This window comes from Neofelis nebulosa, chromosome 7 (genome assembly GCF_028018385.1).
Source record: "Neofelis nebulosa isolate mNeoNeb1 chromosome 7, mNeoNeb1.pri, whole genome shotgun sequence".
In the NCBI taxonomy this organism is placed as follows: Eukaryota; Metazoa; Chordata; class Mammalia; order Carnivora; family Felidae; genus Neofelis; species Neofelis nebulosa.
The window spans coordinates 59,255,288-59,279,889 of NC_080788.1; the positions used below are offsets into that span (position 1 = coordinate 59,255,288).

Below are 24,602 nucleotides of genomic sequence, written 5' to 3' on the forward strand. Positions count from 1 at the left end.
GTGTCCAGGGTGAGGGTTGGCTCAGTATTAGTGGTAAGAGTAGCTCTGAGTTTATGGTAAGGACCAGCTCAGTCACCGAGCTGTTCCTTGTGGATAGGCATCATGGCTTCAGAAGTGGTAAGTCCCTGTCACCTGCCTCCTCCCTTAGCCCTCCAAGTAACCCCTACTTTTTTTCTGTTCAATTACCCCCACTTATCTCCCAGGTGATCAGTTCTCACCAGAAGTCAATTCCTTCCCTCCTGGAGCTGGTTTGGAAGGTTTGCTCAGACCTCAGATGATAAAGGCCAGGAGAACCTTGATATGGGGTGGGACTGACCTGTGGGTGGACCTCCTGCAGGGACTTGAAGAAGGGCTCGAAGGGGGGGCGGCCAAAGTGGGTGATGGAGCGCAGGCCCGTGAACAGACTCCGGTTCAGCACCTTCTGGAAGTGCCGCTCACAGATGTACTGGGGGCACAGGGGCAGATCAGGCCAAGGAAAATCAGGGTCACTGCCTAGCTCAAGTCAGCCTGCAGCCCAGGAGACAGGGAGTGGGGTGGGGAGGGATCTGGAGGCTGAGGATCAGGACCAGCATCTCTGTGCTTCCTGCCATCTGAGCCTGAGCTGTCCACCCACCTGCTTTGGCCATGTGCCTCACCCTGCCAACCCACATACCCACCTAGCTGCCCTGCCTGGCCGGCCCTGACATACCAGCATGGTGGTCCTGAGGTCAAACTTCTCAGCCAGCTGGGTGATGTAGATGTGCACGGACACCAGGTCCTGGCAGTCATTCTCCTCCACCTCCCGGATGATGTCAGCCAGCCACTCAAACTGCCGCTGGGTCCGTGTCACCCAGATGAAGTAGATCTGGGGATACATGGCTAGAGCTTAGGACTTGGCTCATCTCAGGCTCCCTATTTCCCGGGGATCCCCATAGCAATAGAACCCTCTGGTCTCAGTCAGCTTGTGCCTTTCCCCAGACAGCCTGGGGAGATGGAGTGTTGTGGGGCCAAAGGATCAGGCTCTGGAGCGGGAGATGGAGTTACCCCAGGTCATGGAGAGGTAGAAGGGAATAATAATCTGGGGTGATGGAAAAGGACACTTGTCAAGTGAGCTGAAGGTCTAATGGGGTGGGAAGCCGCTTTTTCACACTGAGCTGGACCTGCCACTCCCTCCAATGGGCCCTCTTCAGGCTGCTGGGCTCCCAACCAAACCTAGCCCAGAGGGATATGGTCCCACTGAGGGGCATGTCACAGAAGAGCCTTACAGAAGACGCTGCTGCCTGGAGCAGATGGGAGTGGGCTCAAAGAGAGACTAGGGGGATGGAAGCTGTCATGGAGGGACCCATCTCCAACTTCTGAAGAGGATGAAGTGAGACTGCGTTGGGTTAAGAAGCAGAGGCAGAGGGATGCCTGGGTGGCTCAGTCAGTTAAGCGTCTTGACTTCAGCTTGGGTCATGATCTCACGGTTTGTGGGTTCAAGCCCTGCACCGGGCTCTTTGCTGTCTGGATCTCTCTGCCCGCCCCCCACCCCTCTCTCAAAAATGAATAAACATTAAACAAACAAACAAAAAAAGAGCCAGAGCTGGCACAATAGAGGAGCAGAGAAGCTGCGTATCACCCTCTAAATGCTGACAGCATATGGGCTAGGCCCCTGCCCGCTGCATTCCTGTGCCCCTGACTCACCTGCCAGGCCCAGAGAAACAAGCAGGAGCCTGCTACCAGGTCCAGGCTGGGGTGAAGGGACCCGGTATAGAGGGGGCCTAAGGGCCTGGGCTGTGTTCCTGGAGCCAACCCAACCCATCAGCCCAGCCTTGCCACCTCCCCTCCTTTTCCTCTTGAAAGCAGAGCCAGTTTCACTTTTGCCCCACCCTAAGTGTGCCCTTCCTTTTCCTCACCCAACAATGCTTCCTTCAAGTGCTGGCTTCCTCTGTAAGAGGGAATGGGTTTCTTTACCCCTCTCCAACTCCAACTGTTCTTTAGGGTCTGGGGATATTCTGATCCCTGTGGAGCGAGTCAACTTGGCCTTGCCCAGATCAGGCCAAAAACAGAGGCATGAGAGACAGGCAGAGATGGATCCAGTGATTGGGATCAGGGGCCATGGGTTGGCAGGAGGAGGGGGCACTCACCTTCTTACAGAACACTTGGCAGCTGACTGATGACTTGAAGACCAGGTCTTTCAGGATGGAGGCAAAGGGGGTGACCCCAATGCCCCCTCCCACCAGCACGGACACCTCAAACTTATGCCACTCCTGGTGGCCCTCTCCAAATGGTCCATCGAGGTACAGCTGCAAGAGGAGGAGTGGGTTTGAGTTAAGCTCCACCACCACCATAGCTCTGAAGCTGGAAATGGGAGGCAGGAGTGAAGGGAAAGCGGCTACTGTGGCATTACCTGGAACAACCAGTCTCTGGATTGGGGGAGGGGAGGAACACAGTGGGGAGCCTGGGGTTGCAGGGCCATGGCCTGCTAAGGGGATGTGGGGGCATGTAGCACATCTGGCCTGGGCCTGGTCACCTTCGGGTATTTGGCACAGCCATCTCCCGTTGGAGGTGAATAGATCTCCCTGAGGCGAGTGGTCCAGGGCCCTGCTGCCCGGATGTGCAGGCTGAGCGTGTCCTCATGGGGTGCAGAAGTCAGTGTGAAGGGGTGGTATTCTGTGGTCCCCAGAGCCAAGCAGGCAATCCGCACCCACTGTCCTGACTTGTATTCAAAGCCTTGGGGCCGCTGGAACTGCAGGTGGGTCACTCCTGAGGAAAAGAAGTGGCTAGGAGGCTGCTGTCCAGGGCCCAGCAACACTGTGGCCTCCAGAGAGTTCCCCACCTGAAGCCTCACCTCTGCTTCTGGAATATGACAAGGAAGGCCTCCCCCACACCGGAAGGCATTACTCCCCTTGAGCCCCGTCCACCCTGAGGAGGAGCTATGCAGCACTGGTGCTGGTGGTCAGCAGGGAAAGGAGCCACCTGGCCTGGGCTCCTCTACTCTCTGCTGCGAGAGAGGCTCAGGTCCTCTGGCAAAGAGCTTCTCTTGCCAGCTCCCTCATCACTTCTGGCTCAAGGGCCCTGCCAACTCCACTGGCCAGGTCAGGAGATTGCAAGGTCCGGGCTCTGCCACCCCCACCCCCACCCCCCACTGGCTTCCTCAGTACCACCCAGCTGGCCCCTTGACAGCCTAAAGGCTGGTACCTGAAGGCAGCAGCTCTGCCTTCACCACGCTGATCTCCACCTTCTTCCGGCTCAGGCTCACCAGTTTGTCCCCCATATAGATTAGTGCCGGGACCAGGAAGAAGATGTGGAAACGGGGCAGCTGGATCAGGCCAAAGCTGCCATGGATGATGAGCTGGAGAGAGTGAAGAATACAGCTCAGACCAAGCCATACCCACAACAGTGTCTCTGGCTAGCTTGGCCCTTAGCCCCTTGCATTCTCCACCCACCCCACACTCCCCAGGGCTCATTCCATCCCCACCTCTCCAAGTACTAGGCTCCCTTCAGGTTCCCAAATCTAACCACTCCCAACCCCAGCCCCATCCTGCAGAGCGTCCATGATGAATGAGACTACTTGCACCTTCCTGGAACTTTGTTTTTTTTGTTTTTTTTGTTTTAAACATTTATTTATTTTTGAGACAGAGAGAGACAGAGCATGAACGGGGGAGGGTCAGAGAGAGAGGGAGACACAGAATAGGAAGCAGGCTCCAGGCTCTGAGCCATCAGCCCAGAGCCCGACGCAGGGCTCGAACTCACGGACCGTGAGATCGTGACCTGAGCCGAAGTCGGCCGCTCAACCGACTGACCCACCCAGGTGCCCCTGGAACTTTGACTCTCACCCGCTCTCCTGCAGTAGCCTCTTAACTGGTCTTCTACTAGGGTGCCCTACCATGACGCAGTCCTTTCAAGGCAGCCAGTGTGACATTTTAAAGTTCATTTTATCATTCCATCCCAGCTTAAAAAGCCTTAGTGGACTTCCCATTACACCACAGAACCTCGAGACGCTCCGGGCCTCTGCCTGCCAACATTTCCTCCTCCCTGTTCTTTAAACATGGCAAATCCTTTTTGCTTCAGGACCTTTGCACCTGCTGTTCCCTCTCCCATGGCTCCTATGATTCTTCTCATGGCTGCCTCCATTTCATTCAGACCTCAGCAGAAACGCTACCTCCTTGGGCCTTCCCTCAGTCCTCTCTATCTTATCTCCCAGTCAACTCCCTTCAGGGCACTCATCATCATCCACACTAATTTTCTTCCCCCCACCCCACACCTCCTGCCCATTCACTCCCTGGACTGTAGAGGAAGGAGGTGTCCTTTTTTTTTTTTTTTTCCCATCATACTCTCAGCTGTTGGCAGTGTCTGGCACACAGTAGACACTTAATAACTGCTGATTCAGTAAAAGGAGGTCCTCTAAATTATCCTCTCCCTTTAAAAATAATTTTTTTTAATGTTTGCTTTTGAGAGAGAGAGAGAAAGCATGACAGGGGAGGGGCAGAAAGAGAGGGAGACACAGAACTCAAAGCAGGCTCCAGGCTCCACACTGTCAGCACAGAGCCTGACACAGGGCTCGAACTCACGAACTGTGAGATCATGACCTAAGCTGAAGTCAGACACTTAACCACTGAGCCACCCAGGCACCCCTGTCCTCTCCCTTTAGAGACTAAGAACATCTAACCAGTCCTCCCTTTTCCATGAAATAACTGACAGGTATTGTCCAGCTCTGGTCCTTTCCCCAACAAGCTAGTCTGACAAGGTCAGACACTACTTGCCCCCATTCTTCAAATCTGCTTGCTCCTAAGTCTGGTCAGTTTGGCTCCTGCCTCCACCTCTTCTCAGGCCCTGCTCAATGAGGGCTCACCGGCCCCATGAATGGCCAGACCCCAAGGTCTCCTTTCATCTGCTCCCACCACTGGCAGTCTGTGGCACTAGCCACTACCCCTTCCGTTCCACTTCTGCAACAACGCTGTGCTAGCCCTCTCAGGCCACTCACTTTCCATCTCCTCCACCGGCCCTCTGTTCCTTCTCCCACCCCTGATCCTGCATGCTGCCCAAACCTGGCTTTCTCACTCTGCTCTCCTCTGTGCTCTCCCATGAGGCATGGCCAGTCAGCTGAGCCACAGCCCCTCAGCGGTAAGTGCAGCCCGCACAGGTCCACCATGTCCTGCTACTGCCTAATTCCCTGGGGCCATCCACAGCCAGGGCTGTCCTCTCTATGCCCTGAATATTCCATCATCATTTCCACCTCTGCACCAGCGCTTGTGCCCTTTCTTCTACTTGGAATGCTTTTCGGATTCCGCTCTGCCCTGTCAAATCTCAGCTTACCTCTCCTCAAGGCTTGGCCCAAGACCCATCTTCTCCCCAAAGTCTTCACTAACCAATTTGGTCCAAATGAAACTCCCTTCAGTGAGCTACTGTAACTCACTGAAACACTCAGCTCAGCAATTAATCCTATATTGTCTGCTCATTTTGATCATTTCAAGCGCATGGCACTTATCTCTGCAGCAAATCCTAAGTTCCCAAGGGGTCCACTGGGCCTAGCACCAAACTAGCGCATACTAGACCTCCGACAGATAACTGTTAAACTGAACTCTGGTTCCTCATCCAGCTCTCTCTCTTTCCCCAGCTCAGCATTCCTGAATTCCTGGGCCTTCTCCCACAGGACTAACTTAAACCTCTGTGGGCTCTTCTCTGAACTGGCTCTGGTTTCCCCAAGTTCTTCTTTCATTATGGAGACCATGCCCACCCTCAAGGCTTTCTAAGCATCCAGCCAGGCTGAGAACAATGTGAGGGTGACCTCATACTCCTCTGTTTATACACCCCATTTGGTGTTGGCTCTACTTTTAAACCACAAAGCTGCTGCAGACTCATGGTTGGCTGATGAACCAGGAGAGCTGCCACCAGCTCAGCTTCTGCTGTGCTAGCCGTGCCCTCTTTAGCCTGGAGCAGGAGCCTGGGCATCCTTCTGCAGGGTCTACTCCACACTGGGGCCCTTTACTTGTGGCTTCTTTTTCTGCCTGAAGTCAAAATGGTAACATAAGGGATAAATGGGAAGGAAGAAGTTTTGGCCCAGATATCCCCCCAGGTGAGACTCTCCTTAGAGGCCAGGGCTAGGATTGCCCAGCAGAGGGTCCTGCACATTTCTGAGCTGCTGACTTCCCTGCTGGCAGGAAGGGTGGCTCTAAACCCCAGTGAGCCCCCAAACCCAGGAGTAAGTCAGAAAGGGGTCTTGGTCTCAGGGAGCCCCGTCTGGCCTGGCCACTCCTCTGGGTCTCCCATCTAGTTCAAAGAAGCTCCTGCTTCACCAGAAACAAGAACGTCATCTCCATCCCTCATAGAAACAATAATCCCAGATGCTAGGGCTCCACCCTAGCAAAGGTGGGGAAGAAGGGATAAATTAGCCTCAGCTTCCAAAGAGGGCAGAGATTTCTTTGGAAATAAACATCATCAGTTCTAGGAAACAACCTAAGCCAAGACTGGGTAGTCATCTTCACAACCATGAAGTGTTGAGCCTCAGGCAACATGGAAACAGACCTTTCCAATCAGTGAGGACAGGAGGAGGGAGGGCAGCCCACAGACGCCAGCCTGACCCAGGCAATAATGGACTCTCCCTGTGTCTCAGGACAAGGGAGACCCCTGTGTGAAGTTTTGCCTTGAGCCAGGTGACAGATGGCAGCCAGGTGGGCTCTGTGCTTCTTGAATGCTGGCAGCCAAGCTATCATTAGTGGGGACACTGGGGCCTTGGACCTTAGTTTAGCTTCTCAGGGAGACCCTCAGGGTGCCCTTTAGGGAACTGCCCGTTTCCATGAGAAAGGCAGGCCAAGCAGAGCTATGACACAGTCACAGATCACAGTCAGCTCTGGAACTAACCAGCTGACGCAATTGATGACAAACCCAGGGAAGGTAAAGAGAACAGGACAAGAGAAGAGAGGGAATGTGGAGGAAGGGAGGCAAGAGCCCATGTTAAGGAGAAGGAAAGGGAACAGACAGACTCTTTAAAACCCATTGTATCAACAGCCCAAGTGAAGACATTTGGAGCAAGCTCATTAACTTTACAGGTGGCACTTAGCTGGGTGGGGTGCTAATACTCTGGAAAACAAGATCAGAACAAAAGTGGCAAAACTAAATTCAGATAAGTTTCTCTTTAAATTTTTTTTTTTTTTCAACGTTTTTTATTTATTTTTGGGACAGAGAGAGACAGAGCATGAACGGGGGAGGGGCAGAGAGAGAGGGAGACACAGAATCGGAAACAGGCTCCAGGCTCCGAGCCATCAGCCCAGAGCCTGACGCGGGGCTCGAACTCACGGACCGCGAGATCGTGACCTGGCTGAAGTCGGACGCTTAACCGACTGCGCCACCCAGGCGCCCCCAGATAAGTTTCTCTTAAAAAGGGTGATGCTCCCTCGAGAGTAGGAAGTCCTCCCAGGAGCCCAAACCAGCCACTGGAACTGGGGAATGAGTGGCTGGGCAGAAATGACGTCTGCAAGAAATGTCGACCAGCCTAGTAGGGCTGCTACTGCAAAACCCATGTCAGGGCACCCATCTTCCAAGTGCTGTATATTGGGGTCAGTCTGCTTGACAGCCCCATACTATAACCTCCAGCTTTGAAGTGAGAAGCCAAGAGGAGTCTTGAAATAACTAAGGGGATAGAAAACCGATGTCTCGGTCCTCACTGCCTCCCTGGGATCTTCCTGTCAAAACCCTGCTAGCCCTCACCAGCACATAGAGCAGGATATAGAGGTGGTGGGTCAGCCAGAAGCCCCGGAAGCTGTGGCGGCGGAAGTGGTGGGAGGCAAAGACGTACATGATGGCCAGGACCAGGAGCAGCACGACCCCCGTGAGGCCTGCAAAATGAACATGGGGTGAAGGGCAGAGGAGCAGGGCCATTCTGAGGCTGCCATGGATCAGGGTCCCCTTTCCACTCCACTGCTCTGGGTAAGGGCACAGAAGCGCAGGCTTCTCTGTTCTTCTCTCCCCACACTGCTGATCACAGGTGCCTCTTATTTCAACAGACTCTACCCTTCCCTCATAGACCTTGTCACGACTGTTATTTTTCAAGTAACTGTGCCATTTATGTCTGTCACCTCCCTGACTTTCAGGCCTACAAGAACAGGGACCAGACTGCTAGTTCACCACTGAATCCTAGTGCCTACTGTAGGGCTTGGCACCCTGTGGGGCTTTTATAAATGTGTGCTGAATGAATGAATGAATCCATGGGGCATCTACTTTGGCCTCTAGGTCAGACTTTGGACATTGCAGGCCCTGCCCCCATGGAGTCAAGGCTTGGCCTACGTCCCTGTAGCATCACACTTGGCTGACACAGCATAAGCAATGGCACCATTAGTGAGTAAGTGTGACCACCAGAGTCCCCTGGGTTCATCCCAGAGTTGGTGGGAGGCACCCCCTTTACAGGGGATCCCAGGCCTGGGGTACACGAGAGGGCAATACAAGATTCAGGATGGAAGTGTGGGGCCAGAGAATGGCCCCTCAAGTGATTAAGGAGGAGAGAGGCAGAAATTAGGAAGATTAGAGCCTTGCAGTATGGAAAAGGAGAGGTTAAGAAGAGATCTAACCAAAGCCTGTAAAGACCTGAACGGAGAGAAGAGCATAAATACAGCTTTATCCACTAAATCCCACTGTGCAGGAATTAGCAAGCACTCTGAAGTTCAAAGCAGATCGTTTTAGGATTAAAAAAAAAAATGCTGTGTTTCACAGAGGGGAGTGAATATAGAAAATGTGTTACCCCAAAGAGGAAATAGACTGAAAATATAAACAGGTTCAAGAAGCTTTTGAATAGATTCACAGATAATAGTTCTAAAATGGGTGATTATGAAGAGTTAGGAATATTCCCCTAAACAGCCCTTGTCAAGAAGACTACAAGGGATGGGGGGTTCTGCCTAGTTTGACAATGAGCCCGGTCTCTCTGCCATACAGCTGGGCACAGCACTCAAAGTTACTGTCATGGTAGGTTGTGTATGCTGGGGTGGGAGGTGAGGGAGTCCACTCCCATTCTACAGAGGGAGGAACTTCAGAGTGGGGCAGTAGCCCAGCCAAGCTCCCAAGAGAAGGACTGGATAGCAGAGGCTCCTACTGCCCAGGAGAGTCCTTAGGACCAAAGGGCAGAGCCTGGCTCACCGTGAGAGCCAAGTGAGTGCTACTAGGCTGCCTCATGGCAGACAGAACCCAGAGCCCGCACCTCAGAGCCAGACCAGAAATTCAGAACAGGGAGGGCTCTCACCTGGCACAGTCTGGAAGAACCACCAGTAATACTTCTGGGGAAACTCAGACCTGTCAAGAACAGAAAGCAAGGAAGGATGCTGAGAGGAGATGTCTGGGACTTCCAGAAAGAATCCTCCAGAGGAAACACCCCAACCCAGCCACTAGTGTCCCTTTCTGCCCATTTGGGACCAAGGCTCAGGTTGGTCATTGTCTGTCTCTATAATCTGGAAGGTGACACTCTGCTCTCAGCCAAGAGAATTTGCTTCTTTCCATCCATAAAGAATACCCCTACCTTGAGACACACACACACACACACACACACACACACACACACACACGCACATACTCACTCACCTGTCATCATGGAAGAGGCCAGGGAAGAGGCAGGAGAGGACACTGAGTGGGCTGATGGAGAACAGGTACACATTCACCACATGGCCTGCACTGTGTAAGACTAAGGAAGACCAGGAAGGGGGGGAGTGAGCCTGGGGGCAGCCCGGTGGGGGTGTTCAACCCATTCAGCCCAAGATGAAGGACTCCAGCCACCCAGAATTGGGAGCCTGAAGAAGGACCCTAGGGATCTGTACCTCTGATCTCTAATCAACCTCCTGTTCCTCCCCCCAACCCCTGCTCCATATATACCATCCATGAACACAGCCACAAGAGTCTGAAATGATACCATTAGAAATTCTATCTTTTGGTTTCTCTCATAGTGTGTTTTACAACATAAAAACTGGAAGAGATCACACACATGTGCACTTGTTCTGGGGTGTTGGTAACTTGTCAGCTGGAGGCTGATGAGGTGGCTCTGGAAGCATGGAAGGGGCAGTGAGTGGCCCCTGGGCTTATTTCACACCACTGTGGGGCCAGCTCCACCCTCCTGAGGACTTCCAAGATTTATACTCAAGTCAAGCCCAGAGAGAGAGGAGGTGCTCTCAGAGGAGGGGAAGCTAGCAGGGGGGGGGGGGGGGGGGCAGGAGGACAGAGACAAGAATCCCTGGGACCCCCAGGTCCTGCCTGTGAGGATGATGGCAGTGGAGGCAATGAGACGATGGAAGTCCACGGCGGCGTCGAAGGGTATGTAGCGGTTGAGGAAGGTCTCGCGCAGGAAGGTGATGAGGTTGCGGCACATGGTGAGCAGGATGTAGGAGAACATGAAGGAGATGCTGGCGGCCGTGCCCCGGGACAGGATGATGCCCACGCGGGTGGTGTCTGTGATGCCCATGTGGTGAGCCCCGAAGGCGTAGTCTGTGGAGGGGCCCAGGTGGATAAGGGGGTCGCAGTGCAGAGGAAAGAGTGCCGCCTGCAGGTGGAGCCTCCCCCACAGCAGCCTTCCTTCAAGCAGGCCAGGCACACTGGCAGGAGCCACACCCCTGGGGCTGCCCGCACTCACAGTAGGCCCGCTCCAGGAAAAGGCCTCCGGTGATGGCATAGAACACGGCCACACAGCCGATGTGGCGCCGATAGTTCTCCACAAAACGCTTGAACTGTTGCAAGGTCTGGTGGCGACGGCTGCGCTGAAACTTCTCCCGGTGAGCCTCCGTGAACAGCAGGGGCTGGAAAGACGTTACCCTGGGAGACACGAAGACTTGGCTCTGGCTGTGGACCTGCCATTAGTGCAGCCCGCCTCCCCAGCAGAGAAAGGGCATCGAGTTGCTCAAACCAAGCAGGATTCAGACCCCACAGGCTATATACCACACTCTTCAAGCAAACTGTCAGAGTAGGGGCAGCCTTGCAAGAGGTCACTTGGTCAGTTCACCCCAGGAGATACACTCCCTCTACCCCAGTTCCCACTCACTCAGTCCTCTCCCCTCCCAGTCTGTAGCTCCTCACTCTTACCTGCTCATTTTTTTTACTCTGTTCTCATGTTTCACTCTGTTCTCATTTTTTACTGGAAGCTCAGAAGACACACCCTCCAGGAAGCCTTCCTTGACTTCCCAGGTAGAGGTGAGCACTTCCTTGAGCTCTGAAGCCCCTTGCTCTTACCACTCTTACAACATTCTTCAGTGGGACCTTGTAACTGTCAGTGTACCAGACCATCTTGTCAGACTGGGATCTTCTTGGGCATGGACTGTTCATCCTGCCAGCACCCCTGGGCTCAGGACCATGCCTGGCACCCAGTAATCACTGTATGCATGCTGAAGGGATGGATGAACTGCCTGGGCTTAATTAACAGGAGGAGCAGGCGTACTTCTTGCCAAACCTCCGTCGAATCTCCTGGGGAGGGTCTGTGTCCATGGGGCACTGCAGTCTCTGTGGTGTCCACTCCACCTCAGCGTTGCTGCGGGGACAGCGAGCACTCACTCTGGGGGAGGGACTAGGACAGAAATGAGAGAGATAGGACCTTGGCTGCCTGAGCCACTTGGTCCTCTGCTGCCCCTGTCTGCCTTCAGACCAACTCTGTTGGGGAAGGGTCAGAACTGTCAGACAGGGGACAGCAAGATTCCCACAGAGACCTAGAGAGAGAATGAGTCAGATCCTGGGGGTCCCAGCCAAGGGTACACATACAAGGGCATCTGACCCTGGCAGCAGGTGAGTGCTGAAATCCACCAGGCTCTCTGCTCTTCCTGGTGCAGGGCTGCGTCCGCCTAGAGTAAGGAGTGTTTTTTTCTAATATGGATGAAGACACTACATAGGCTAGTAGGGCCCCTGATACCAGGCATTCTGGGGAGAGAAAAGGCAACTCCCCAACCCCAGCCTCCCTCCAACATTCCCAGATGAGGGCTCACCAGATCTTTTCCTGGCTGACGTAGGAGGCTCGCCGGCACAGGTCCTTGATGACCTCAGGAACCTCTACCCCTGCAACACAAAGATGGACTAGGGGACGGCTCAGGGCCCAGAGCCCAGGAAGACCTGGTAGCTACCCCACATCCATACTGTAGAGGGCCTCTGGCCAGTACCCTTGCCTTTGGGTGCCCTAGTCTCAGCCTGTGTTCTCTGTGGAAACTAGACCCAGCCATGAGTGGGCAGACAGAAGGCCTGAAACAAAGTTGGCCAGGCAGTGTCCCCTGGACATGTGTCCACCTTTGGCCCCACTCCTAGGACCGTTATCAGGCTGATGGGGTAGAGCTCAGGAACTGTATGCAACTTGCCTGCTAGACCATTCTGCCACTAAAACCCTGCTCAACCCTCCAGCCTAAAATCTCCGGAGAGTTAAGTGTAGATCTAGGTGGTACACATATGGAGATCACCATAAAATTCTTTCCACTTTTCTGTGTTTAAAAACGCTCATAGGGGCACCTGGGTGGCTCAGTCAGTTAAGCATCCAACTCTTGATTTTGACTCAGGTCATGATCTCACAGGTGATGAGTTTGAGCCCCATGTCGGACTCTGCGCTGACAGCACAGAGCCTGCTTGGGATTCTCTCTCTCCCTCTCTCTGTGTGTCCCCTCCTCAAATTCTCTCTCTCTCTCAAAATAAATAAATAAATTTTAAAAATGTTCATAATAAAATGTTGGGAGAAAAACATTCTCCCACGAGCCACACATTCCTCTCTGTCTGAGCTGCACAGGAGGGGCAGTGCAGGAGTGAGCTGCAAATCCAAATCCTGGGAATATCCAAGTCACTTCTAAATGCTAAACCAATCTTGAAGATTACCCTGGTCCTACAGCCCAGAGGGCAAACGTGATTAATCTGAATTTAATGAAATCAGAGTGTTTAAAACAAAGTATAGATGTTTATCCCTCAAATTTCAGCAAATGGCAAATGTGGCAAAGTGATAACTAAAGGCAAATCTAGGTGAATGGTAAAGGGATGCTCCTTGTGCTATTCTTGTACCTTTTCTGTAGGTACATTTAAAATGTTTCAAAGTAAAATTTGAAGGAAACAGCAAGGCACAACAACAATTAAAAGCAAAACAAAACAGTACTCAGCATTACTCTTCTACATAACCCTCACTCTCTCAGCCAGGTCGTCTCCTCCACCCCAGGGGCTGGATGTTCCTGGGACTCTGGCCTGGGCTCACTTCCAGGCACCTGCCCCTGCTCTGCCCTCAGGCCTACATGCCTACTTCCCTGGCTGCCTGGGAAAGGTGAAAAGATGATGAATCAGGGGAGCTGGGTGTGCACTCCACCAACTCTCCTCCCACCGCAGGCAGGTGAAGCCTTGACCAGAGTCCCAGCTGTGCCCTGCCTAATTCGCCCCCCTCCCACATGGATCTAGAATTGGGCTGCTCAGCTCCCCCAAGTTCTCATAATCCTGGGAGGGACTGGGTTTGGTCTCAATATGACCCAGTGAGAAACTGTGAAGGTACCATAAGGTCAGAGTAGACCATAGAGTCCTGCTACCTGCCCCCTGCTCTCTCTGGCTGTAGCCCCCACCCACCTGAGTCAGACACAGGTGGGACAGGAAGTAGGGGAAGGACAACAGAGGTGGGTCTCCATGCACTCAAGCAAACATTTCCTGAGCACGCAGACAAGGCATATAAAGGCAAACAAAACCAGAGCGCCCCCCTGCCACCAGATACCCCAGCTCAGATGAATATGGCCTGGGTAGGGCTTTTACAAGGAGATTCTACAGTTCCCTGTCCTGGGCACCAAGAACAGGGGCCTTTGACAGACAGCTGGGAGAATCAGAATTCTATCTGCTGTCCCTCGCCCCATCCTGACCCTGCCCACCCCAGAAGCAAAGCTGCATTATGACTCTTGTGGGCTGTAGGCACTATTGCGTTCCTAGGCCCCTTCCTCCATTAAACAAAGAAAAAAAATATATATATATGTATATGTACATATGTGTATATATGTATATATATATGTATATATATGTGTGTATATATATGTATATACACATATACTTATAAAATATAAATATTTTTTACATTCATGTTGATACAAAGAAGAATATAATCCAGGCTGGATGTATTATCACATACTTATTATTATTATTATATTCATTCTTCTGATTTTAAAAGAAATTAAAACATTTCTGTGGGCTCCTAAAAGTATGTGGGCCCTGGGCACTGTGCCTGCTGTGTCTAATGGATAGGTCAGCCCTAAGGCAGGCCGCCCCACCTTTGACACAGAGCTGCGTGAAACGGAGCTCGCTATCATGGTCCCGCAGCATGAAGTGGAAATCCTCCCACGTCAGCTCCTCCTTATCCTGGAAGCCCGACTCCCGGAACATGGACTCCACCACCTCAGTCAGCTGGGCCTTGGACAGGCAGTTGTTGGAGATCTCGATGAAGGACCTGGGGTTGGGGGAGGGAAGCCATCAGGGCCTGAAAAGAGGCCTAAGGCCTAGACATGAGGGCCCAATGGTCAACCCACCAGGCCTTCAGAGCCCACATGGAAGGGCCCCAACTGACCACATTCCAAGACCCTTCCTAGTTATAACAGTCTTTGGCTCTACGGAGGAGGAGGAAGAGGGGGAGGAAGCCCCTGTTCTTGACCCTTTGGCTCCCACCTTTCTATCCCACTTTTTCCCCCAGCAGTCCCTGCCCTAGCCCACTCTTCTGGCTATCCCACATGACCAACCTCAGCATCCTGATGAACTCGTCCTTGGAAATGAGACCATTCCCATCAAAGTCATACATGCGGAACATAAGACGAGACTTCTCCTCAGGAGAGCCTGGGAGAAGGAGGACCCTGTGAGAGCCCCAACCTACCTGCCTAAGCCCCAGGCATCCCAGAAGGGGACTCACATGAGTGTGAGCCACTGCTGGGCACAACAAGGTGTTATTCTGCTTCCTGACATCTACCCAGATGTCTGCCATGGCTGGAGACCTGGTCCCAGCACTTCCCCATCTCTAACAGGTAAGCTACCTTCCAGCCTCAGTTTCCAGCCCCTTCCATCTTCTCCTACCTGGACAATCACTCCCTTTTCCTTTACCTTTCATGAAGACCACCAGGATGTCCAGAAACTCCCGGAAGGACAGGTAGCCATTGCCATCTTTATCAGCAAGAGAGAACATGGACTCTACAAACATGTCCTGGGGCTTGAGGCCCAGGGACTCGGCAAATTCAGCTCTGCTCAGCTCACAAGTCAGGGCCTCCTGTACCTTCTGTGAGGAATCCAGGGGCAGGGTCCCTGCATCTGCCTGGTCGATGTCCAGCACCTGCACTCAGGCAGTAGCAGAGGGAGAGAGAAGGAGACAAGACTTCCTTGATTTGTAGTTGAGGCTTATAGGAGCCACCTTTTCCAGGCATCTGCCCAGCACCCTGTCCCCTCAGCACTACCCCATGCCCTGCAGGTGGTTCCTGGGGCCATTTGTCCTATGGAACCCTGACTCTCTATGTTAGCTGACTAGACCAGGGATGCAACTTGATCCAAGCAGACAATCTAGGATTGGGACTGAGATGTCTCAGGTCTGTCTTGACCTGAGCACAGGAAAACTTGGAAGTTGTAGACCACCCTGTTCTTCCAAGTGCTCAGAGACACAGACAGAGGGAAGTAAACACACAGAGAAAATGGAGCAGCCTAAGAGAGAGGAGTGACCTTGTTTGCTGGCAGCTTTCCCTTTCCTAGCCCCTTCCAGGCCAGGTCATAGTCCTCCCTTTAGAATTCCTGAGACATCATCATATCCTCAGAGTCAACTGACCCATTGTCAGTCCTAGCTTACACTGAGTTTTCACTGAGAAAAAGCCTCAGCTAAGTTGAGAAAAAGCTGGGCTTGGGAAAGGAGAATTCCCACCACAGGCTACCTGCAGCCCACCCAGGGGCTGCCCCAGCATCAGAAGAGACGGTGAGGGTAGTAAGCAGGCCACGGGCCACAGCACCTATTTTTCCTGACATCAACTGGGGTCCCCTGGCCCAAGCCTGGCTATGGTTTCATGAGGCAAACCTTGTTGCTTCAAACAACGAGCTTTAGTGAAAAGAGCCTGGGGCTGGTGACAAAAGACCTGGGTTCCTGTCCCAGCTCTACCACCCACTTACTGTGTGACCTCAGGCAAGTCTCTTCACTTGTCTGGCATTCATTTTCCTACTTATCTCACAGGGCTATTGTGAGAATCAACACCAGCCATTGTATGGAAAGTGTTTTGAAACCTGAGAACACTGTGCAGGTAGAAAGGGGTGGCAGCTGCCCCCAGGACACAGTAGCACTCTCTGTCACCCCCCACATAGGAGGTCCTGTGGCCCTGATGGGTCCTGACCTGAGTGGAGGTGCCCAGGTCCTGCCTGGGCCCTGGCAATGTATCACTCCACCTGGAGGTTCTTCCATTCTAGTGCATACTCAAGTTCAACTAGTTTGAGGGGTAAATGACAAACGTCATGTGCCTGGCACATAGTAAACGACCATTAAATGCTCATTTCCCTCATGAATCCTCTCCCCAGCCAGCCAACCCTGCTCCTTCTCCTCAAATATTAATTTTTTTGCCATTTTTCTGGGCACCTCTGCACAGTCCTTCTTGCTCCTTTCCTCTGAGCCCAAAATTTTCCGCCTCTTTAAGTCCTCACCAAATTTGACCTGAAACATGACCCTCCACTGGCCTGAAGACTTTATACCTTTTCTGACCTCCTAGACTGCTTATCTCCTGGATCAGTTTTGTATCCAGGATTCTTTACCACTTAACCTTCCTTTCTGGGCATGTCCCATCTTCCCAGAGGGATGACAAACTCCCTTAGTGGGAGGGGGATGGGCATGCTCTATAAGCTCTATTTATCTTATCTCTACCAAGCTTCTCTCTCCACCATTCTCCACCCAGGCTGCTTTATTTCTGTGCCCGATACGGATGCCAAGTCTTTGCATTTCTCTTCCTGACTTGTTTCCCCACAGCCTCTCAGTAGTTCTTGGAAATCTGCAAGGGAAGCACTCGCGCCCTATGGTGGCCTCTGGCAGCTGCACTCTTCCAAAGAGGGGGGACCAAGGGCTTTCAGTGTCCCCACACTGCCTGTCTAGCCCTAGATTTCTGCAGCCTTTTGGTCAGGATGAGTCAAGTAAGGGCAGAAAGCTTGGATAGCCCTGAGGAGAGAGCTGAGTGACACATGCAGAAAAGCTCCTGACATGGCCTCCCTAGAATGGCACGGGTGGACACGGGAGCCTCTCCTTACAGAAAGGCTAGGTGATTGGGCCAAAAACACAGTAGAACTGATTGTTAGTGTCAGGGCTCCTGACTTTCCCTGGAATCACCCCATGGCCGGGGCAGGTAAGGGAACTACAGGCAGACATGCAAGGAGAGATCTGACCCTACATACACACCTGGGAGAAAAGGTGCCTGAAAAAGGTCTCCAGGAGGTGGCTCCTTTGTTCTCGTGTCACAGCTGCCCTCATGAGCTCCTGCTCCCGCAGTTCCCACTCCTGGAACCTCAGCCCGCTCTCCTTCAGGGCCCCCCGAAGGTTTTCCACCAGCACCTGCCGCTCTTCCTCCACATTAAACAGCAGCACCTACGGAAGCAGCAACCGGCAGAGCAAGCATTTGTCAGGGCCTTTTGAGGCCAGGACCTGTACATAAGCTCTGTCAGGGGCCACTGGAAAGAGTGGCCTCAGAAAAGAGATATACTGTTATCTCCTAGACTCCATATGCTCCGTAGGCTCCATGGCTTGCTTATAGGCACAAAGCTAGCATTCAAAGATGCATGTCTGAAGCCACTCTTCCTTCTCTATTCAGCCCTGAAGAGAGGGGAAGGCAGGGGGACAGATGATGGAGGGGACAGAGGACAGACAGTCAGAGCTGAAAATCAGCCTGTGACTGAGTTCCCCTCCAAAATTTCTAACAAGTCACTAGATCCTAAAAACCAGGCAACAGGGAAGAGGGCCTGGCTTCTTCTAAGGACTCCCAGCTAAGACCTATTGGGGTACCCTTAGAAAGGGAGGGGGAAGACTGTGCAAGAAGAAGGGACTGTGGAGATCATGTCACCCAGCAGGCCCAGAGCAGGATGAATGTGTTCAAGTTTATCTATCAGGTACTACAGCCAGGGACTAGAAACCCAGCCTGATTCTGTGCTCCTTCCCCTCCCCTGGCTGCCTCCCTGGATGTGGACAAGGAACCAGGGACCAGCTGGGCCATACCAGGTCATATTCCTTGGGGATCTTAAGCAGCAGGGTGCGGCGTCCTCGGTTGTTGGACACGATGAGGTTGACTTGCTGGGAAGGGCGCAGCTGGATGGTGCGGAGCACAGAGAGCCTGCCATCCACCACACAGATCTGCCCAGGCTGCAGGTGCACCAGCACAGGCCGGCAGGGCTCCTTGTGGCCCTGCCATTCCAAAGCTGGGGAGAGACAGGGCTGGGTCAGCTGGGGCCAGGAGGAAGGAGGCCAGCTTAGGGCTGGAGTTAGGTCCAGGCCTCCACAGCTCCTTGCTCCTTCTTAGGTACTGAGAGTCAGCCCCTCCCAAAAACCCCTTGTACCTCTAGCATATGTAAAGAAAAATAAGTACCATTTCCTATGTGTTTACTATGTGTGCAATGCTGTACCAAGTGCTTTGCGTGAGCTAGTTAATTTAATCTTCATATATCTGTGAGGTAAGTGCTATTATTGGTTCTGTTTTACACATAACAAAAAATAAGTTTAGAGAGATTAAAAAATCTGCCTAAGACCCAAAAGCTCAAAGTTGTGGACCAAGATTCCAATCCTCAACGTGATTATAGACCTTCATTAATTACTTCTCTATTGCCTGAAATTCCAGTGTAAGATGCCACAAAGCATCACTTCCCCAGGACTCTAGAGAATCATAGTATGCCTATGAAATGTATGAATGTGACTTCTTCCCATGAGTCTATTACATCTCCTTTATTTGGGACCATTAGGAGAATCTATGGAGGGTGGAGGACTCCAGGTCCAATGTCCACCTAATGCCTCCATGGCTCTTCCCACCTGGCCTGGCTTGCTTAGAGGCCTAGAAAAGGGAGGCCTTTTCCTTAGGCTGCTGAGGTGGGGGAGGGGACTGCAGCCCTGAATCATATCTTCTCCACCACCACCCTGGCCAGCTCCAGGCCTACCTTCCATGCCCCCCACGAGCTTCTCAGACATGATGCTCTGGCGGTCCTGGCCCTGGAGCCTCTTGAAATTTCTCCTCCGGAGCCGGGCAACAATCCAGGCACTGAGCAGGCTCACTGAGAGTGCAGAAGCAGTAGGATGCTCAAAGGAAGGTGGGGGTCTGGGAGAACAACTGCCCTTTCCTTGGCAAGACCCCCTGCTTTCCCCACCTCCTAGGTCAGCCCATTCAATTGTCTCAAATTGAATTGATGAGGGGTGGGTGGGGAGGGAGCTTTGGGTATCACTTAAGATGCCTGCACAGCTTCCCCTGCTTCCACTGCGCAGGTCCCTTCCCAGGCAGAGACTAGGTCCAGAGTCCTTGTGCCAAAACCTGGACCCACTCTGCCACTCTGCCAGTGGACCCACACATAGCCATGCCAAAGACTACCTGTCAAGCCTTTGCCCCAGCTAGTTCTCAACTGGTTCTCATGCAGGGGTTGCCTCTGACAATTTCCCAGGCCCAAGCTCCTGGAAATAACTGTAAATTGTGGCTCCTAACCAATCTGGGCCCTGAAGGGACCCCAGGAGAACAGGAAGGCAATTTTTCCTGGAGCTGACTTATCTGTGGGTCAGATACTTCTCATGTTCCTTCCTGTTGTGATGTTGTCCTCATGTGCCCAGAGGAATAGTACTCTGCATGATCTGTTGTAGATGAAACCACCCCACTCCCACCTCTCAACTTACAAATTTCCCCCAACCCCACCCTGCCCATCACTTTTACCCAGAGGGAAGCAGCAGAGAGCTCCAATGGTGACCCCAAAGCCAAATCCACTGCCTTCAAAATAGTCCCGCATGATGGAGGGAACACAGGCTGGCAGGCCCTCAGTGCTGAGCTGTCTTGGCTGTGGGCAGGGGTCTCCTGGGGAGACAGAGGAAGCTAGAGTATTGGTGGGGGGGGGGGGGGTTGATGCTGGGCCAGAGGCTCTAGCACAGAATCACTGAGGAGTTAGGGTGACAGAAAGGGTAGGGTGGGGGACTTTTGAGTCTCAGAGGGCTGGGAGCTGCTTACCCCTGTCATTATACCAGGAATGTGGTGTTTGCCTACTTGGGTAATAAATGGGGTCAAAAATGCACCTCAGCCTCTGTCTCTCACACGTACACATATGTATACACACACATACACACACACACACAGAGTTCACTTGTCACTGCTGTGGGATTAGGATATCCTCATGGCACTGGGCCCTTCTGATGTCACACCCACCCCAGGCTCAGCCCAGCCAGATGGAAGTCTCCTCTCTAGGTCTCTCTGAGTCTCAGTCTTGCCCTCACTTGGGTACCTCCTGGGGTTGTGCAGAAGGGGACCTACACAGCCACATGTGGCCATGTTTTTGCCCAGAGCCAAAGTTCCCAAGGGCAGAAACATTGCTCACTGCCTCCTTGGGGTCTACTGCTCAGCCACATCTGAACCAGGCCCACAGCTGTGGAGGGATGAGGCACCAGATCCCAAATCCCTCCAATCACCTCCTGGTCTCTCACCTGCATGCCAGAAGAAGACATTGGGCTGCAGGGCGCTGGGGCTCGTGTTGGTGACAGCCACTAGAACATCCCGCAGGGAAGTGTTTCTGATCTCCGCAATCTCTTCCTCAGAGAACAGCCTGGGGGTGGGAGAGGTGAGGAGCTACTACAGTGGTAGAGGGAGAGGCCTGAGGAAAGAGGCCTAGAGGGGCTGAGGACTCAGTGGGGTCAGTTGAGAATCCAGGGCCCATGGGGTTGCTTACTTTACACACTGAGAGTGCAGTGGCCTGGGGCCCGGGCCAATGGGGGGTTGGAGGAAGGGTCCAGGAAGGCCTTACCCATTCCTAGTGTTCTCAAACCAGTAGCGGTCACCATCCCGCAACCGCACAAACTGGTTGAGGACGATGGCACTGAAGAGAGGCCCAGGGTCCCCATGGCTCTCCAGAAGCCCCCCAGGGAGCAGCTCCAGTCGGGACAGGTCCTGGTTATACAGGGCAGCTGTGGCCTCCAGCACCTGAGGCCAAGAAAGGACAGGAGTGAGTGCAAAGACCTGGCACCCACCCTGGGGCAAAGAGGTAGTTCCCAGGTATCAGCCTCAAGGATGATAATAATAAATGACAGTGACATTCACTCACTTATTATGCCCCAGGCACTGCTCTGAGTGCTTTACATAAGTTAACTCATTTATGGGAACTCACAGATTCAGCTGCCTATTTTATAAAGTTGGAATAAAACAGGCAGCCAGTTCCCTATGTAGCTTGCTCTTAAAAAGGTATAAAAGTTGCAATCCCTATCAAAATAACACCAGCATTCTTCACAGAGCTATAACAAACAATCCTCAAATTTGTATGGAACCAGAAAAGACCCCAAATAGCCTAAGCAATCTTGAAAAAGAAAACCAAAGCTGGAGGCATCACAATTCCAGACTTCAAGATGTATTACAAAGCTGTAATCATCAAGACAGTATGGTACTGACACAAAAACAAACACTCAGATCAGTGGAATAGAATACAGAACCCAGGGGGCATCTGGGTGGTTCAGTCGGTTAGATGTCTGACCTCAGCTCAGGTCATGATGTCACAGTTTTCTCTCTGCCCCTCCTCCACTTGCACTCTGCCTCTATCTTAAAAAAATAAATAAAAACATTAAAAATTTTTTAAAAAGAATAGAGAAACCAGGGGGGGAAAAAAAGAATAGAGAACCCAGAAATGGACCCACAAACGTATGGCCAACTAATCTTTGACAAAGCAGGAAAGAATATCCCATGGAATAAAGACAGTCTCTTCAGCAGATGGTGTTGGGAAAACTGGACAGTGACATGCAGAAGACTGGACCTGGACCACTTTCTTACACCATACACAAAAATAAACTTAAAATGGATGAACGACCTAAATGTAAGACAGGAAGTCATCAAAATCCTCAAGGAGAAAGTAGGCTAAACCCTCTTTGACCTTGGCCATGGCAATTTACTCAACACGTCTCCAGAAGGGAAACAAAAGCAAAAATGAACTATTTGGGCCTCATCAAAATAAAAGCTTTCTCCACAGTGAAGGAAACAATCAGCAAAATTAAAAGACAAATGATGGAATGGGAGAAGATATTAGCAAATGGCATATCAGGTAAAGGGTTAGTATCCAAAATCTATAAAGATCTTATCAAACTCAATACCCAAAAAACCAAATCATCCAGTGAAGAAATGGGCAGAAGACACGAATAGACACTTTTCCAAAGACATCCAGATGGCCAACTGACACATGAAAAAATGCTCAACATCACTCATCATCAGAGAAATACAAATCAAAATCACAACAAAATCCCACCTTACACCTGTCAGAATGGCTAACATTAACCACTCAGGCAACAACAGATGTTGGTAAGGATGCAGAGAAAGAGGATCTTTTTTGCACTGCTGATGGGAATGCAAGCTGGTGCAGCCACTCTGGAAAACAGTATGGAGGTTCCTCAAAAAATTAAAAATAACCTACCCTACCACCCAGCAATTGCACTACTAGGTATCTATCCAAGGGATACAGGTGTGCTGTTGTGAAGGGGCACACTCACTCCGATGTTTATAGCAGCGCTATTGACAACAAAGTATGGACAGAGCCCAAATGTCCATCGATGGATGAATGGATAAAGAAAATGTGGTATATATATACAGTGGAGTATTATTCGGCAATCAAAAAGAATGAAATCTTGCCATTTGCAACTACTTGGATGAAACTATAGGATCTTATGCTAAGCAAAATTAGTCAGAGAAAGACAAATTATCCTATGACTTCACTCATATGAGGAATTTAGATACAAAACAGATGAACATAACGGAAGGGAAGCAAAAATAATACAAAAACAGGGAGGGGGACAAAACAGAGGAGACTCTTAAATATGGAAAACAAACAGAAGATTACTGGAGGGGTTGTGGGAGAGGGTATGGGCTAAATGGGTAAGAGGCATCAAGGAATCTACTCCTGAAATCATTGTTGCACCATGTGCTAACTTGGATATAAATTAAAAAAATAAATTATGTAAAAAAAAAAAAAAGGTATGAAAGTTGAGGGTCAAAATCAGTGCAAAAGTTGGAATGGTAGAATTGTGTTTGAAAAGGTTTCTGTTGTTTAGAGCTAAGAAAGTTTTTAAAAAGCAAATTCCTGCCTGTATGTTGCCTTTTGGAGACAGACTTCAACATTATATGAGCAGCATTTTCATTTTCCCTTTTTTTTTCTTTTTTTGAGCATTTTCTACCTGACCTTTAATTCTTTTTGCCCCACATAAACACATGATCAGCTTAATTCTAATGAGGCCCCGTTAAAGTTTAAGGTTTGTTACTTTTGGTATGCCTGGTGATTCCTATCCTTACATTGATTTTATAAAGTTTACAAGCCCCATGTGCATATTGCTTCTTCATCAGCTTTTTAATTGTCCACTTTCCAATAATCTTGTAAAAAAGTAAGGACAAAAACAATAAAATAAGTATGAAATTATGGAAACATCACTGTGCCAAGATGGTAAGGGAACCCAAACTGGTCTGTTGGCTGGCAGGCAATGCCACTTGTCCAGGTGATAGCTGACGGTGTGACAACTGACTCCCCGAGGCAGCTTGAGTATCAGTGCATATAAAAATACAGCTTGTTCCTGGATTGAGGACCTTCTACACCTGCTCAGATGGTTGTTGGGAAGAGTGAATGAGATAATGCCTATTAAGTGCCTGGCATGCAGTAGATACTCAACAATCATCTGCTAGATCTGAACACTCACAATATCGCATGCCAAATCCGGCTGGTTTGGTAACCTCTATTCTGGTTATGAAACTGGGAAAAGCCACCTCAGTGAGTCCTGTCCCTCTCATCAGAGACTTGTCTCTAGTGTTGGTGTCTCATTGCCTGCTTTCTGTGTCTTGGGCCAATGTGCCCTGGCCCTCCCACCCTGTCCCCTGGGTCCCCACCCCTCCTTACAGCGTGGTTGGTCTGGGAGAGTGCAGGGTTGATGTCCTGCCATCTGGTAATGGGAGGCAGACCCAGTGCTGTCCTGGCCTTTGTATAAGAGGGCAGGCCCAGATCACGGCCCCTCTGCAGACAGCTGGCCAGGTAGTCTGTGCGGGAAAACTTCAGAGACCCAGGCCAGAAATCTGGGGATGAAATACCAGAGAGTCTGAGAGAGCTCAGGGCCACCACAGCTCCACTAGCCCAGGACTCAGGCTCCAACCAGCCCCAAGGGGACCAGAATCACACAGAGGGAACGATGGTCAACAGGTCTCTCAGCAGTGAAAGAGTGCAGGATCCCAGCCCCAGGCACTCCTCCCAGCCTGGCTCTGGAGCTCCAGCAGAATCCCCACCCAGGGGCCAGGGGTGTACCACCTTCAGGGACAGCCTCAGGCTCACCTAGCACATCCTCAACCACCACATGGTCCTCTTGCTCAGCGATCTGGGAGGCCATGCCCAGCAGCAGTGCATCCACATCTTCAGCTTTTTGTAGGTTTGGATGCTTTGGGAACGAGGAGAGAATATGGGGCTGAAGGTTGAGCACCAAGGCTCTCTCCACCCCATAGTCCAAGTCCTGGGCCCAG

General features: G+C 51.5%; 1 protein-coding gene across 1 annotated transcript in view; it reads right to left on the minus strand.

Annotated features, from left to right (window-relative positions):
* DUOX1 (dual oxidase 1) overlaps positions 1 to 24,602 on the minus strand; it is a 34,746-nt gene that overhangs the window by 1,116 nt on the left and 9,028 nt on the right. Inside the window, exons 12-34 of the mRNA XM_058737881.1 lie at positions 24,418 to 24,520; positions 23,992 to 24,164; positions 20,878 to 21,053; positions 20,561 to 20,679; positions 19,803 to 19,940; positions 19,045 to 19,158; positions 18,116 to 18,315; positions 17,306 to 17,491; positions 14,998 to 15,223; positions 14,643 to 14,736; positions 14,181 to 14,356; positions 11,901 to 11,970; positions 11,363 to 11,488; positions 10,565 to 10,743; positions 10,189 to 10,419; positions 9,526 to 9,625; positions 9,191 to 9,240; positions 7,669 to 7,796; positions 3,160 to 3,313; positions 2,492 to 2,724; positions 2,106 to 2,264; positions 689 to 844; positions 317 to 445 (exon numbers count right to left, since the gene is read on the minus strand). Of these exons, the coding sequence (XP_058593864.1) occupies positions 317 to 445; positions 689 to 844; positions 2,106 to 2,264; positions 2,492 to 2,724; positions 3,160 to 3,313; positions 7,669 to 7,796; positions 9,191 to 9,240; positions 9,526 to 9,625; positions 10,189 to 10,419; positions 10,565 to 10,743; positions 11,363 to 11,488; positions 11,901 to 11,970; positions 14,181 to 14,356; positions 14,643 to 14,736; positions 14,998 to 15,223; positions 17,306 to 17,491; positions 18,116 to 18,315; positions 19,045 to 19,158; positions 19,803 to 19,940; positions 20,561 to 20,679; positions 20,878 to 21,053; positions 23,992 to 24,164; positions 24,418 to 24,520 (3,420 nt within the window). The remainder of the gene's footprint in view (positions 1 to 316; positions 446 to 688; positions 845 to 2,105; positions 2,265 to 2,491; positions 2,725 to 3,159; positions 3,314 to 7,668; positions 7,797 to 9,190; positions 9,241 to 9,525; positions 9,626 to 10,188; positions 10,420 to 10,564; positions 10,744 to 11,362; positions 11,489 to 11,900; positions 11,971 to 14,180; positions 14,357 to 14,642; positions 14,737 to 14,997; positions 15,224 to 17,305; positions 17,492 to 18,115; positions 18,316 to 19,044; positions 19,159 to 19,802; positions 19,941 to 20,560; positions 20,680 to 20,877; positions 21,054 to 23,991; positions 24,165 to 24,417; positions 24,521 to 24,602) is intronic.